At 40.0% G+C, this 16600-nt stretch overlaps 2 protein-coding genes across 3 annotated transcripts; both read left to right on the plus strand.

Annotated features, from left to right (window-relative positions):
• Positions 1 to 577: 577 nt before the first annotated feature.
• On the plus strand, positions 578 to 1657 carry olig4.S (oligodendrocyte transcription factor 4 S homeolog). Its single transcript, XM_018248735.2, has one exon. It carries the CDS (start codon positions 680 to 682, stop codon positions 1307 to 1309), a length of 630 nt encoding a protein of 209 aa, XP_018104224.1. The 5' UTR covers positions 578 to 679; the 3' UTR covers positions 1310 to 1657.
• A 1489-nt stretch (positions 1658 to 3146) lies between these two features.
• bsdc1.S (BSD domain containing 1 S homeolog) lies at positions 3147 to 16254 on the plus strand. Of its 2 annotated transcripts, none has more exons than XM_018248175.2 (11): positions 3147 to 3234; positions 4668 to 4728; positions 6364 to 6480; positions 7431 to 7598; positions 9892 to 9946; positions 10076 to 10191; positions 11608 to 11676; positions 11922 to 12003; positions 12342 to 12764; positions 12969 to 13066; positions 15159 to 16254. In XM_018248175.2, exons 1-11 carry the CDS (start codon positions 3224 to 3226, stop codon positions 15189 to 15191), a joined length of 1233 nt encoding a protein of 410 aa, XP_018103664.1. In that variant the 5' UTR covers positions 3147 to 3223; the 3' UTR covers positions 15192 to 16254.
• Positions 16255 to 16600: the final 346 nt, after the last annotated feature.

Below are 16600 nucleotides of genomic sequence, written 5' to 3' on the forward strand. Positions count from 1 at the left end.
ATCAACTGGCTTATCTGGTTTAGCCTAAAATGTGCATGCGGCATGTTATTGAACTGTCATTTAACGTTTATTTTGGAAAACAGAAAGAGTGACAAATAAACTCACAAACCTAAAATAATATTTAAGAAGTTTTACACATAATGAGTAGTTGTACAAAAACAAAATAAACATATTAAAACCACCCCACGGAGAACCTGCATGCTATTAATCTACTATTCTGTAAAGGGAATGCTGGGAATTATAGTTAAAGTTAAGTGAAATGTCACATGATCAGCATTCATATTTTATATTATTTTTCTAATTTTTGACTCCATTTCTTTATCTTTATCACTCAAGTTGTTACCATCTTTATCACTGAAGTTACATGTTACCAGAATATACACAAAGTGATATGAATTTCACTTATGTATGAGAGTCCATGGAGCTTTAGTAGGAATGGGAAAATTCAAAGCCTTAGCTAAATGTTAATTGTTCCGGTTTTCTTGACTCCTGGTGATTGGTTAGGACATCAAACAAGGCACTGGGGAGCTTCTTTGTATCTATTGTGAAGAGCTGTATATAAATAACGCAAGCAGAGAAAGAACTCTAGTACAAGCATAGGAGCTGGTGGATTAGTAACCACATATATCAGGCTCTCATCTGCTCCTGACACTGAGTGTTTGCTGCCATCTAGTCTAGAATGGATTCAGACTGTCTTTCAAGCAGATCTTCCTCACCAGAATTTGACAGAGAAAGCCCCCAGTTCTTGAGTGGGGCAATGTTCCAGGCACATAGTGTGGGACAGAGACTGACTACCAGAGGGAGAGTAAAAGCTGGCGAGACAGAACTTACCCAAGAAAATCTACAAGAGCTTCGTCTAAAGGTGAACAGTCGCGAAAGACAACGCATGCATGACCTCAACCAAGCTATGGATGGTCTGCGGGAAGTGATGCCTTACTCTCATGGGCCCTCTGTGCGAAAGCTCTCCAAGATTTCCACTTTGATATTGGCTCGAAACTACATCGTTATGTTGTCTAATTCTTTAGAGGAAATGAAAAGGCTGGTCAATGATGTATATGGAAGTCGTCGTGCTCCAGGGCGTGCAAGCTCTCTACCCACCAGAGTGCAACAACTACCACCAGTAATGGGAACAGTGCCAACATCAGACTATGCCACTTATTTAAGTTTGTCCTCTTCAGATATCTGCCAACCTTCTGCTGCTGCTCAACATTTTCTAGGGCTGCCATGCCCATGTCACATTTGCCAGTATCTGCCCCAGCCACCACCAAGGACTGCTGCTGCTGTTTCACTTTCAAGACCCAGAAAATAATTAATGGAGGGAAAAGAACTGAACTTTTTGCATCTTAAAGGTAACCCAGACAACCGTTTCACAGATCAACCCAGTTTTATGTCAAATCTGGCCCCTTGTCTGAATCTGCCTTTATCAAAAGGACATTAATGTACTATGTGGCTTCCATTAATTACACTGTGTGTTCAGCTGCATTTCATGTGTTTTTACTCTCCTTCATTCCAGGACCAACCGCTGTTATAAATGTCATTCATATATATTTATATATTATGGTACATATATAGAGTGTAATTTTTTTTATAAATAAAATGTAAAATCTATGTACGGTTTGCCTCTTCCATGCGTGTATAGGGCTGTGTATCAAATTTGTCCCTGGTAAAAGTACAATTCGTATCATCAAATATCTGACCAGAAGTGTGTATGTGTGTGAGAGAAAAAGAGAGGAGGTTCTATGGGGAAAAAGGCATTTGTATAGTAACACACCTCCCAACTGTCCCATTTTTAGAGGGACAATCCCTCTTTTGACAGCTCAACCCACAGTCCCTCATTTGTACTGGAAAGTCTCGTTTTTCTCTGCACTGAACAGCCAGAAAAAGAAACAATGTTTCTCATTTAGGGTAAGGTCACACTGGGCGTTTCGTGGAGATTTAGTCGCCTGGTGACTTACCGCCTCGTCTTTGCAGTGACCAATCTCCCCGAATGCCTTCCCTCACTCTTGCGCTGGCTAAAATGAAAAATCAACGGCGCTAAGCACACGCGGTGATTCGTTTTCCAAGTGGCCCGAAGTTGCCTCATGCCGAATTTTTCATTTTAGCCAGCGCAAGAGTAAGGGAAGGCGTTCGGGGAGATTGGTCGCGGCAAAGACAAGGCAATTGGTCGCCAGGCGACTACATCTCCCCGAATCGCCCAGTGTGACCTTACCTTTAATTGGCTTTTGGCATAGAGCCCAGAACAGCCACAACAAAAGATAAGATACATTTGTAACAATTTAAATGTATCTAGATAAGTAATCTAGATAAGCAAATAAGTAATTGTAACAATATAAGATAACAGGTCCCTTGGGAACAGTTAGGGCTAGTCCACACGAGGAGATTCGGGGAGATTTTGACGCCTGGCGACTAATCGCCTCGTCTTTTGAGCGACTATCTCCCCGAACTGCTTCAGCGGTTTCCCCCATAGCCTACAATGAAAAGTCGCCTGTGCTAATGCACACGCCGCGATGCGTTTTCTATAGTCACAACTTTGGGCGACTAGACGAGGCGACAGGAGACAAAATCTCCCCGAATCTCCTCGTGTGGCCTTACCCTTAAACTCACATCTTATAGGGCAATTCACCTTCATTAGCAAAACCGTAAAAACTGAAAAAACACGCAAATATGTTCAAACTTTTATACCCTGCGAAATTTTGTAAAATAAACAAGGTAATTAGGGGTGTGGCGACATAAATGGGCGTGGTCAAAAGTGCCAAATTTTGTGTCCCTCTTTTTGTTTCCAAAATGTTGGTAGGTATGTAGTAATTTATAGTAACCAATGAACAATTGGATTTTTTTCAGCTTGCAAAGGCAATACTGATATCTAATACCTGGTTGCTATGACACCGAGGCAACTTTACCACCATTCGGAAATAAGTCCCAAGCAACATTCCCGTCCCAATTCTAAATCGTATATTCTAAATATATCTATTTGGGGGTTGGTTACGGCAAAGGAGAGAACAACTCATATTGAATAAAATATAATATAAGTCGTGTTACAACTAAAACAGGCTGCTTTAGTTCTAACACGACTTGTGACCCCGCCACTCCAATATTATGAGATTTTTCTCTCTTTCCCTTTTTCCGTAATAAACCCCACCTTCGAACTTCCGGTCTCCTGAAGGGGAACGCCGGAAAAAGGGGGTCATAGGTCGGTAAATATTGGTGATGTCACGGAGTGAAGATGGCAGAAGGGTAAGAGTCTGGTTTGTTGGCAGGGGAGTCTGAAAAAGGGCTGATTCGTTTAAACCTGGCACCTCAGTGTAGGACTAGTAGTCAGTATACGGTACATCACTGCTGTTTACTCCCCTCCGGCTCTTGTACTACAATATCCCCCACCAGCCACCGCGCCAACACACACAGAACACACACATCGGGTGCCTGTGGTTGTAATGGGAAAATGATCGGAAAAGCTTAAACTGGACAAGTCTCTCCTTTTTGTATAAGTATATCCGCGTAGATCGCTAATCGCACTTAAAGCAGCTGTTGCGAGTTGATTGTCGTGTTACCCGGCTGCTATTATTACAATAACATCCCTCACGATGTCACACAAGATCACAAACGAAGTCCTTCCTAAGTGGCAGTCTGTTTAATCGCACACCTGAATGTTTTTTATTGTCCTGTGTCACTTCCCAATCGCTGCATTCCCCACCCCTCTGCTGCAAAATACCTTCCTACTGCAAAATACCTTCCTACTGCACACAATACAATATCCTTTCTGAGTAAACCAATAAGCAATCTCTTCACTCAGATAATCTAAAACTTTGTTTTATTTGCCCCTCATCGTACTTTTTATTAATGTGTCAGAACACAGAGATGTAGTCTTCTTGCTGATATATATTTATATAATACACAAAAGCCGTGAATATCTTGTAAACGATATCCTTATAAACGGTGAGTTCTGATGTCATTAGTTATAAACGGTGAGTTCTGATGTCATTAGTTATAAACGGTGAGTTCTGATGTCATTAGTTATAAACGGTGAGTTCTGATGTCATTAGTTATAAACGGTGAGTTCTGATGTCATTAGTTATAAACGGTGAGTTCTGATGTCATCAGTTATAAACGGTGAGTTCTGATGTCATTTCTGTCACATGACTCACTGTAACTTGTGTATTATAATAAATAAAGTACCACCAGTTGCAAAATATGAGGATATTAGAAGTTACCTCGTGTTTTTATATGCTCATGAAACTCCTCGGTAACTTATAATATCCTTATATTTTTCAAGATATGTATTTGTTGCGCTATAAAATAACTTTTTCATTTTCTATCATAAGGCGCCGTCTATTAAAGCCATTTATTATTATAATTCTGCAGGTAGTATCGACATGTCCTCTCTTTAGAAAGATTGGCACATGCCAAGATAAATATCTTTTTTTTTTTTTTTAATACAGGTTTTTTTTATTTGCTTTTCCATTTTGTGCTTTATTATAATCCTGCATATAGAATCGACATGTTCTCTCTCTCTCTCTCTCTCTCTCTCTCTCTCTCTCTCTCTCTCTCTCTCTCTCTCTCTCTCTCTCTCTCTCTCTATATATATATATATACTTTTTTATACAGGTTTTTATTTGCTTTTACATTTTGTGCTTTGTTTCTTCTCTCAGCTCTTATGGGTTTCTTTGCAGGGAGGATGGAAGCTGGTGGAGAAGCTGGTTACAGCAGAGTTACACTTCAGTACGGGACAAAGTAAGCGGCAGCAATTTAATAAAATTAAATTTTTCTCATAATGAAGTAAGCATAAAATACAAGCCTCTTTATATAGAATAACCTACTTTAATAATCAGATTATGTACAGAATTTCCAGAAATTGTTGATCATTAAATATATGTTCATGCTAAGGCTTTGACCATCAATGAGACTTTTTTTTTAATTTTGCCTCAAACATTTCTAAAACTTCCCTTAAAGGAACAGTTCAGTGTAAAAATAAAAACTGGCTAAAAAGATAGCTGCAAAGCAGGAAGTAGTGTTCTGGCTATTATGTTATTGGCGTCTATCTTTTTCAAATTGTATATTACTGGAGAGTGGCTAGGCCAGGGCCTCTACCTAATCCCCTAATTGGACTTTAATTTACTGGCTATTATGTTAGTCATCCAGGCATTATACATTACATTTTTGCTTAACTAACTATATAAGAAACATTTTTTTATTTTGCACAGCCTATCTATTTACCCAGTTTTTATTTTTGTAATGAACAATTCCTTTAATTGCACAAGAAAATTATTACAAGCTATGTATACTAAAGGAATATATATATTAGACCTCTCTGAAGCTAATTGTACACATGGGCTTTTGGCCACCACTACCATCAGGCAAAAATATTGGTGCTCAAAGCATAAAAAATATAGACAAGAGTGGTGGTAAATGGAACATTTTCTAATTGGACCAGTGTTGTTAGTGGAGTACCACAGGGCTCTGTACTAGGTCCCTTGCTTTTCAACTTGTTTATTAATGACCTGGAGGTGGGCATTGAAAGTACTGTTTCTATTTTTGCAGATGATACTAAATTGTGCAGAACAATAGGTTCCATGCAGGATGCTGCCACTTTGCAGAGTGATTTGTCTAAATTGGGAGACTGGGCAGCAAACTGGAAAATGATAAATGCAAGGTTATGCACTTTGGCAAAAATAATAAAAATGCAAGTTATATACTAAATGGCAATGTGTTGGGAGTTTCCTTAAATGAGAAGGATCTAGGGGTCTTTTGTAGATAACAAGTTGTCTAATTCTGGGCAGTGTCATTCTGTGGCTACTAAAGCAAATAAAGTTCTGTCTTGCATAAAAAAGGGCATCAACTCAAGGGATGAAAACATGTAAGCAATTCTCAACACAGACACAGTCCTCTGCTGACAGACGCTTATTGGAGCACCTTTATTTTGATTTGTGTCTCTGTCCATCTGGTATAAATGGCAGTCAAAACTTTTGTCTGCCACAAGCCTAGGGGCTAACAACAAAGAGCAAGTTGATACTAAGGTAAATAAAAAAACAACTCACGGTTTGTAAAAAAACAATTGCTATTGAAAGCAACATTCTTGGTTGTTACTTTTTAAACAGTATTGGAAAAGTCTTAGTTCCCCAGCAAAGACAGGTCTGAGCCACCATGACAGAGAATAGATAGGGATCAAACACTGCTTTCAATGGCAATACATATACAAATCACTTAAAAACCATAGACAATTTATAATAAATGTATATTGCAAAGTTGTTTGAAGCATGTTTTCTTTTATTGGGCAAAAAAAATAACTTTTTTGGCTCACATTCCCTTTAATGTTGTCTTTTAATACCACAATGTATGTACTATTTCTTACCAGTTGTCTGCTTTTAGTCTGCAGAGGCTCTAGAATTCATGAAGAGGGACCTGAACGAGTTCACCCGTGTTGTACAGCATGATACGGCATGCACAATCGCAGCAACAGCCAGTGTGGTGAAGGAGAAGCTAGTTGTAAGTCTGAATCAGTGGGCATTATGTAACTCCATGCAGTCTGAGCCAGACTGTCTCTTGACCTTAGCAAACTTTATGCAGGGGTTGGTATGACTAAATAATGCGGAAAACTGATATATGATAAATAAGATATATGTTATGTTATTGTACCCTTTCTACCTGTTTATATATCCATCAGATTTACTTTTAAGTATGTTTGTCTGAGGGTGTGAAATTCACAGAATCTCCCTATATCCTGCAGTTTTATAGATCTATATATATCTAACAACTGCAAATACATTTACTAGCAGCAACAATATTGTTTGAGAGAGAGGTTTTTATCCTGTGTGTTTACAGAAAGCATTAGTGATATTTGACCCCGGATTACCACCACTAAACTACTAAAACCATTGTATTTTAAAGGGCATATACCCCATGTTCAACATGAGTTCCATGAACAGGGATTGTTGTAAACATACATTTTACTTGTTGTTTAAGGGCTATTCCACACGGGGAGATAGCGACGCGTTTGCGGTCGCGGCGACAAAGCGCCGCGACCGGCGCAGGCGACAGTTTTGTATGGGCGCCTATGTAAAAACGCCTGTGCTAACCACACGAGGCGATGCGCTTTTCAACAGTCGCCTGAAAAAGCCTGGCGAGGCATTTTCAGGCGACTGTTGAAAAGCGCATCGCCTCGTGTGGTTAGCACAGGCGTTTTTACATAGGCGCCCATACAAAACTGTCGCCTGCGCCGGTCGCGGCGACTGTCGCGGCGGTTGTCGCCGCGACCGCAAACGCGTCGCTATCTCCCCGTGTGGACTAGCCCTTAGTAGTGAAAAGTTAGGTTTCTTCCTGTCGCAGTTGTTTATAACGTAGATTATGCAGGTTTCATGATAATAAAAATGCAGTAGTTTTGTTACACAGCTGTAGCTTTAAAGGGAATATGATTAAATGCTTTTCTGTCTTTGCAGGTGGAGGGATCTTCTGGGACCACAGAGAAAGTAAAGAAAGGGTTATCCGACTTCCTCGGTGTAATTTCAGACACATTTGCCCCATCTCCTGACAAAACCATTGATTGTGATGTGATCACTCTTATGGCTACCCCATCTGGTACAACAGAACTATATGACAGTACCAAGGTACAACAATCTTTCCTTATGCATCGACTGAACACTAGAACATTCTCTGACTACCGTAAAAGATTTTTTGTAATGCTGTTGAGTTGAGCAGATCTTGCTTCAGGTGTATAGCCAGTCTTAGCATTCTGCCAATTTAGGATGTAACATGGCTAATATTTTCATGCAGCATGTTCCCAATGAATTCTCTTGCACACAGAGAGATGGGTGATGCTAAATAACTACTATAAATGATGTGTTTTCACTCAAAATTATCTGTGCTGGTGACCACTCTGTTATACACTTTGATGTAGTGTAGATTTATAACAAGTTTATATTTGATCTCTCCTATCAGAGACCGGCTTTGTGCGCAACCAAAATAGGATGCAGTGATGTGTATGTGTATTTTTGGTGCGTACATATCAGCAGTGTAATGGCTAAAAATAAAGTGAATGGAATTCAGTGTGCCCCAAAATGAGTTACATTAATGTCTGTACAACCTAGAGGGAATATAGATATTTAGGTGCAGATTTATCAAGGGTTGAATTTCGAAGTGCAAAAAACTTTGAAATTCGACCAGCGAATAGGTTAGTTCGACAATCGAAGTCGAAGGATTTTTAAAATCGTATGATGAATTCCTTCGATTCGAACAATTTAATTGTATGATTTTACCAAAAATCCTTTGATTTCTCAAAACTTGCCCAAACACTCAAGATAGGTTATAGGAGGTCCCCCATAGGCTAAACAGCAATTTGGCAGGTTTAGGATGGCGAAGTGTTTTAAAGAGACCGTACTTCGATTTTCTAAGTCGAAGTTTTTCACTTCAAATCGGAGTCCAAGTCGAATTTGGCCTATTCGATGGTCAAAGTATCCAACAATTACTTCGAAATTCGAAGTTTTTGAAATTCGAAAATTCACTTCGGCCCTTGGTAAATCTGCCCCTAAATCTCTCACCCCACAAAAAGTTTGGCATTGCTGGCAATAAAATCAGTTGTATTCCATCTAGGGAGCATTCTATGCAGAAATGAAATTTCCCAGTGTTTGCTTGTGTTGCTGCTGGGCACACTGTTTAGATGATTCCTGAATGTATAAAACCTTTAAGTGAATGTTCTTACGCTCTGCCTGTGATTTCCGTGTAGAGTGCATCAATCCTCATTCATCTGCTCTAGGGTGGAGGAACAATGAATGTGGAACCACGTAACCGTGATATCATGGAATTTACAGCATCACTGTAGTAGTACCCTGGCGCAGCTGCAATTGCAGGAGATGATACAGACAGATATTATTTGCATTATAAGTAAGGCGGAGTATTGTTTACTCTGTCAACAACAGGAAGTCTATCTTTCAGGCCATTTGGTTGCAAGTTACAGGGGGTGCAGCATAGTATTGCATGTTCATTCAGTGAACTGGACATAAACTGGGCATAAATATAGCTAGAACACCTGTCTATAACATGGTGATAAAGCCCAGGAGAATTAATGGGCAATGCCTGTGAATATTCAAAGAAAAAAGTGGCAGCAGAACTCTGTAAGAGCAAGAAATGGAACATTTTCTCAACAGATGATGAAGAAACCATCTCTGTAAGCATCTCTCAAGCACAAAGAGAGCTTCAATGGGTGTCATGGAAAAAAAATAACATCAAGGTCCAACAGACACGCACGGTAAACTCTCTGATGGAAAAAAAACAAAAAAAGTAGCATGGAAGAGATTACAGAGTTTACAAATGGGTAGTTCCTTTATCCACCGAAAGAAAGCAAGCAAAAATGCATGTCTGATCCCAACAAAGAATTAGACAAATACATGTCCAAACAAAAGGTGAGCAGGATGCAGAGCTTGCAGCCTTTCAAGAAACCGTTCAGTGTGCCCGGATGTTTATCATAATAGCCAGAACACTACCCCCTCCTTTGCAGCTCACCTGGCAGCCTTCATGAGCAACCTCTAGTTCTGATTTGAGGTATTCGATCCATAAAATCATACAAGAACCATTTTGTATAGCCAGTCTTATTGATGTGGTCCTCATCCTGGTGGCCTGCATACCACAGCCTGATATCAGCCACCTCAGGGTGGGCATACCGGGAAAGATCTGTTTGTTTGGTAACCTCACTAACTTTATGTTTGTGTGTGCAGAGAGGTATTTGGTTCTGGAGAAGTACTAAGTTATGTGTTTTCACATATGAGTGTGCTCCACAGTTTGTTTTGTGTGGCTGTGTGCAGCCCTTTGACTTTGAAGGAATGTTGGTTATGAGGTGACTAGAAGCTGAACACAATCTGTTTTAGTTATGTAAATAAAAACAAGTTAAAATTCTCTCTTTTGCAGGCACGCTTGTACAGTCTGCAGTCAGATCCTGCCACTTACTGCAATGAGCCTGATGGTAATGCACTAAACAAATATACAAAAATAGATATTATCGTTACTAGCTTAATAGTTATCTATAAAGATTGTACCTGTTGAAAATACTTGCCAATATTATTGGCTTTTTTGCTTGTTTTTTTTTTTTCAGGTTCCCCTGCAGAGTTTGATGCATGGCTTGCTTATTGGGACCCAGAGCAAAGAAAAGCAGAAATTTCAGAGCTTTTGGTAACAAGCCCATCTATCCGTGCTCTTTTCACCAAAATGGTAAGCTCTATAAATTTTCATTTCCCTCCCAAGTTCCAGTCATCTAATTCCTGCAGTATTAATCACAGCACTGTACATCTTTATATGGCAAAAAGCTGGTTGTACATGTACCGATAAAAGCCACCAACTCGGCCCCTTCTTAGGACTCTCTGCCTGGCCAAAAATTGGTCAGATATCAATTGGGTAGGTTTACAAATCAGATGAGAGCCTCATTGGTGCCTCATTGGTGAGCTGATGCAGTCCTGCCCCAAACTGGGCACAGATCTGCTTCGTTGAAGATCTAGCCAAATGATCTAGCTAGCTTAAGTTAAGGAAGTGCAAATTTCCTTCTTTTTGATAAATTGATATAGCACTGACACAGGAGGTGCACACTGTCACTATTTTTCTTAAGAGGATGGAAGCTGGTTCCTTAAAGAATTTTTTTTTCGGCTTAAGAAATTGACTTAAGGTGGCCACTCACTGGCCAGTACCATCATGGTATTAAAATGATTGGCTTATAGGCTGAATGGATGGATAATAAACAATGGGCCGCACACAGCATGACAACTTTTGTGTTGTTTGGTTTGTCTTCCCATATGATCATCAACAAGAAGTGCTGAGGCTCCTCTTTGCTTCCCTTTTTCTCAAACTATTAAACACGGAAGTTGCATAAGATTTTGTGATAAATATTTTGACTTTTACATACTATAGTTTATGATCATTTGGTGTTAAGCAATGCTTTTTATACCAACTGGCTGTATAGCCAGTCTTAAAGGAGAAGGAAAGGTTAAAACTAAGTAAGCCTTATCAGAAAGGTCCATCTAAATATACCAGTAAACCCCCAAAGTAATGTTGCTCTGAGTCCCCTGTCAATAGAAATACTGCATTTCTTTCCTTCTATTGTGTACACATGGGCTTCTGTATCAGACTTCCTGCCTTCAGCTTAAACCTCATTGCCCTGGGCGTGAGCATGCTCAGTTTGCTCCTCTCCCCCCACCCCTCCCGTCTCTACTGTAATCTGAGCCCAGAGCAGGGAGAGACTCAGGCAGGAAGTGATGTCACACCACATTAATACTGCAGCTCCTATTCTAAACAAACAGAGAGTTTCTAGAGGTTTTTACTCGGGTATGGTAAAACATTCTACAGAATAAATATAGCATTCTAGCTTGTACTATTGCAGCTAATCTATTGGCAATAAAATGCCTCTGTAGCTTTCCTTCTCCTTTAATCTCCCAGTGCCTAGAGCACCAAACGAAGCTGTGCGTACAGGGGCTGAGGGCTCCATCAATATAGCAAACTATAATTCCATGCACTGTATTGTTTGAGAATTAATATGATACTACTGAACTGTATTGACTATTGTTAGTATTGATCTTTCTATGGTGTAGTGTTAAAATGAGAGAGGACATTGCTAAGTTGTGGAATTCTCTTTCTCAGGTGCCAGCAGCTGTGTCTCATTCTGAATTCTGGCAGAGGTACTTCTATAAAGTCCACCAGCTGGAGCAGGTATGTTCTGTAGGATAAAATGGCAAAGTATGCAAAACTTACTGTGGTGATTTCCCTTTTTCCTGATACATCTTAAAATTATTTCTGGTTAAGTTATACATACTACAAATTAGGCTGATCTGATTAGTTGGCCCTAGAAACAGTGATTGCATCACAAGAGGGTCCCTACAGACCCACTCAGAGTCACATCTATAATATCTCTGATCAGTGCACAAAGTACATTAAAAATGTCTTTCCCTGGACAGGAGGAGGCAAGAAGAGATGCCCTAAAGCAGAGGGCTAATCAGAGTGTACATTCCGAGGAGCCAAAATGGGAGGAAGAAGAGGGTGAGTTTCTAATGCTGGCAGGACAATTCTTTAGGCATGTTACATTTTTATTTAGTAACAACTCAACAAGTTCAGCTTCAAGTTACCAATATACAACATAACCAAGTGCTTAAATACTTTTCCAGCAAAGATGGTGGAAGTATTAATTCACTAGTGGCAAGACCTACCTTTCATAGCAACGTTAGTCATTGTTATTATTTCCCCTTCTCATGATGAGTCAATTGGTCTGTTTGCAAATTTTTTCATAGCATTTTTTTATTTCACCAGTCCTGTTGCAGAAGCACAGTCTAATAGTAATTGCATTAGCTTTGGAAAGCTAACTTGTTTTCTGCCTGCAGAGGATTTTGTGGGAGCTGCCTTAACACCTGCACTAAAACTGAAAGAGAAGTGTGTGATATCACCACCAACCATTCCTACCCTGCATGTAGAAGACAAATCAGAAAAAACGGCTGAACTGAACAGAGACCACACCTCTGTTACGAGTCCTTCAGAGAGCAGTGAAAGTATTTCTCCTATTACTCAAATTGCAAACCCAGAATATATTGAGCAGACCTCTTCAAAAGATCCCAGTCTCTGCACTCTTACAGTAACCAAGGAGAAAATTGCAGCTGAAACAGACAAAAGCTCCGCACCTGTAGAGCAAACGGGAAAATCAAATGCACAAATGGGGACTCACAGAGAAGATCCACCATCTGATCTTCGTGTGTTTGAGTTAAACAGTGACAGTGGCAAATCGACCCCGTCTAACAATGGCCAAAAAGGTAAGTTTAATTTAGTCAAAGAAAAGTACATGCATTGCTATTTTAACTTTAATGCTAACATCCTACACATGTATTCTGGACATTGTTCGTGTGTGTGATTTTCTTGTTGGAATTCAAAATAATGTATTCTGATATATCCTGCTTAGGGGTTGTGACTTGGCAAAGCAGCTGTGATTGACCATTTATTTTCCTATATTTTCTTAGGATCCAGCACAGATGTCAGCGAGGACTGGGAAAAAGACTTTGACATGACAGAGGAAGAAGTTCAGATGGCATTATCTGGGGTTGAGGTGTCTGGTGAGGTGGGTATGCCTGTAAATGGCTGGGATACTGTTAACTTTGGATAATGATAAACACAGCTTTAATGATAAACACAGGTTTAAGAGATGCATCTATAAGATTACAAAAGGAGAGATGGAAAAGCAGTTGTCATATTTTTCATATTAACCTGTATCAAGGTTTCCTGTTAATATTTGTATATAACATACATAACACAATGTTCTATTAACTAACCACAGTGTTTATGTTAAACTATATTCCAAGATGTCATTTCATAGAAAGGTCTCAGAGGCACCTACAATTTTTTACTGTCAAAGATAATGTAGTTCACTACTGTGATGACATACAAGTATTGTATACACAGAACGAGAACCATTTAGTTTATCTACTCTACAAAGCAAAAGCTCTGTTGTTCTCATAGCTCCACCTCCACTTGCTGGTGGTATACTGCATTCCGTAATGCTACCATTATCAGTAGATGGCACTGAATTAAATTAAGCTGATTTCCTGCATACTTCATCTTTGGTTTTGGAGAAATAACTTCATTTACTCATTTGCTGTGTGGAGAAAAGGTAGAAATATGTTGCATTGCTTAGGGAAAGGGGTAGCTAGAGGGCCCATAAAGTATCCCACCTGCAAAAAAGAAAAATACTGGTTATCAGACTTTCTCAGTTCATGACACCCAGTATGGTGGTTAGAGATATAGGTAACATGGGTGTAGCAGCCATTCAGTCATTGTTTCAAAAATATCCAGGGCAGTAAATAAATGTTCACCCCAAATCTCGCCCACCCTGACCCCCCAGTCACTACTCCATGTGTAAAAGCTCAACATTTTGAGAACCACTGCTCTAGAAGTATTGTACATCAATTGTACATCAAAATATATCAACTACAATGATATGAAACCATTGATTACCAGTTTCTGTGAACATACCGGTCATTGTAACTCTGTTCTTGTCTTAGGGCAGGGACACGCGGTCAGATTCGGGGGGGTTAGTCACCCGGCGACAAATCTCCTCTTCTTCAAGGCGACTGTCTTCCGTCTGGGGGGATGGCACTCAGAGCACTTTGTTTTCCGAAGTGTTGCCCAAAGTTTCCTCGTGAGGTGACTTTGGAAAATGAAGCGCTCAGAGTACCATCCCGCCAGCGATTTTCATTCTAGCTGACAGGAAGGCAGTTTGGGGAGATTAGTCGCCCCAAAGAAGAGGAGATTTGTCGCTGGGTGACTAACCCCCCCCCCCCCTGAATCTGACCGTGTGTCTCTGCCCTTATGTTTGTGGATACAGGGACCTGTCCTTTGACTTGTGTGATTGGTGAGGTGGAGGCGATTGAGGTTTTTGTCAACATGAACCTTTTTTAGAGGCATTGTTCCTCTTCTCATAGCAGATACATTTTAGCATTCCTTAGGGCTCTTACACACGGGCGTTTGTTTGTGCGCTCCTCTGCATTGCGCTTTCTTCCGTTCAGCCGCAGGGGAGCGCAGGAGTAGACGCACTGAATTATTGTCAATGGGGCTGTACTCACACAGACGCATGTAAGCACCAAACGCAGGTTGGGACGTAGCATGTTGCATTTTACCTGCGTTTGGCGCCTACATGCGTCTGTGTGAGTACAGCCCCATTGACAATAATTCAGTGCGTCTACACCTGCGCTCTCCTGTGGCTGAATGGAAGAAAGCACAATGCAGGGGAGCACACAAACAAACGTCCGTGTGTAAGAGCCCTTACAAATAAGGCCATGTCGGTATTCACTAGGAAGCCAGCTGATTTAAATTACTGTTAATTAGAATGCACTGTGAGTACTCTAGCACTAAAACTGACAAAATATTTAAAAGGGGGGCTGTTAATCCAACTCAGTGCAGGCTCTGATTTACTCCAGGTCATCTATTTTTTTGATTAGTAAATATAACAAAGGTTAAATTGTTTTACTATGTTCAGTATTCTGGTGTTATTAATGCCAAAAATGTATAGGAAATCTTATCTTGATTATAACTGTTTTGTTCATATATCGTAGTGCAATGATAGTTTCTGATTTTACTGGAAACTCTTTCAAAATCATCTCTATTTATCAGAGACCAAGCTTTACTGAACAAATACTTATTGTGCTGCTTTCTAGGTGGAAGACGAAGATTGGGAGAACTGGGAATGAATGGCGTACAGATTGTGTATATTGAGTGTACATCTGGATACTATATCAGGAAATTGACCCTGTTTGTCCTCTCATCTTTACCCACGTGCTGCTACAATTGAACAACAAATGCCCAGCTTTTTGACATCATGACATGCGAAATGGGCAGAAGCCAGTGACAGAGTGTACTGGCACTGTGGGGGTTACCTACTTAGATTTGCAGCTTGCATATTGACCCCTTCATTGCCAGGGCCCTGGATATATCTGTCTACACAAGTAGGGGGTTATAAAATACCAAGTGGTATATGCTACAAAAAGGGTAATTTTCCAGTATGTGACTTGGGGTTGCTAGTACAAACCTTTGCAGCAGAAGTCAGATCTAGACAAAAAGGATACCAGGTAAAGTGCATCCTTCCTCGTGAATGACTTGTGATGGCATATACATGTACACATAACTTTCTGTGTCATAGTTCAGACTGCGCCTATCTTGTCCCACTGTCCTTGCAGCTACTTTGTCTTATATTATTAAAAGCTTAGTTGCTGTATGGCAGCACTGTGAGGCAGTGTATTAAAAAAAAAAAAGAGTGTAGATGTGCACTCCTGATCCTCTCCATTGTGTAGCCGGAGTAGCTAGAGATCTTCTTTTATTAAGACAGGAGAATACTAATGAAACAGGGACTGGGAGTAGATTACAGTAGATTGCAGAACTGTGCAGCAAGTTTGCTTCTGGAGGGTGTGGAGAGGAGTTTTCTTTTACATTCTCACTGGTTAAAGCTTGTAATTCTTGCACACTTGGAAACTGGATCCCAGTTTTGCAAAGCATTGTGAGCCTTAGTTATGTGCAGCAGCCTTTCTTATAGTGAATTCCTCATCCTTATAGCCTGTTAATTGTTTGTGCAATATAAAATATATATATAAATTCTATTTTAAGTTATAGGGTTGCAGGGAGAAGGGGCTGTTTTCCATACAAAAATTGCATACAGATGCTCGAACAGCTTTCCCCCCCCCTTTTGTAATTAAGACTTTCTCCAGAATCTTTTACAAAACTTGCACTTGCCTGCTATTAAAGAAATGATGAGGTGCATGTCTGTGTCTGTCTCTTATTATAAGCCTCACAAAGAAACTGTTGCCTTTTACAAAGAAACAAAATGAGTACCAAAGCTTGGGGTTTAATCAAAGTCATGTAGTAGTTGATATAGACATATTTCATCACGTTCAGCTCTTTTACAGAGTAAACCTTACCTAACATGTATGTAGCTGATCAGAAGGAGCCGAAAAATCTATCTGCAGCTCTATCTCCTTTCATAAAGGAACAGTGACACCAAAAAATGTAAGTGTTTTAAAAGTAATTCAATTATAATGTACTGTTGCCCTGCCTTTGATTTCCTTGCTATGCATGTAGTGGGGAGAAAGGGTTTTGATGGGTATAG

This window comes from Xenopus laevis, chromosome 2S, assembly GCF_017654675.1.
Source record: "Xenopus laevis strain J_2021 chromosome 2S, Xenopus_laevis_v10.1, whole genome shotgun sequence".
Lineage (NCBI taxonomy): Eukaryota > Metazoa > Chordata > Amphibia > Anura > Pipidae > Xenopus > Xenopus laevis.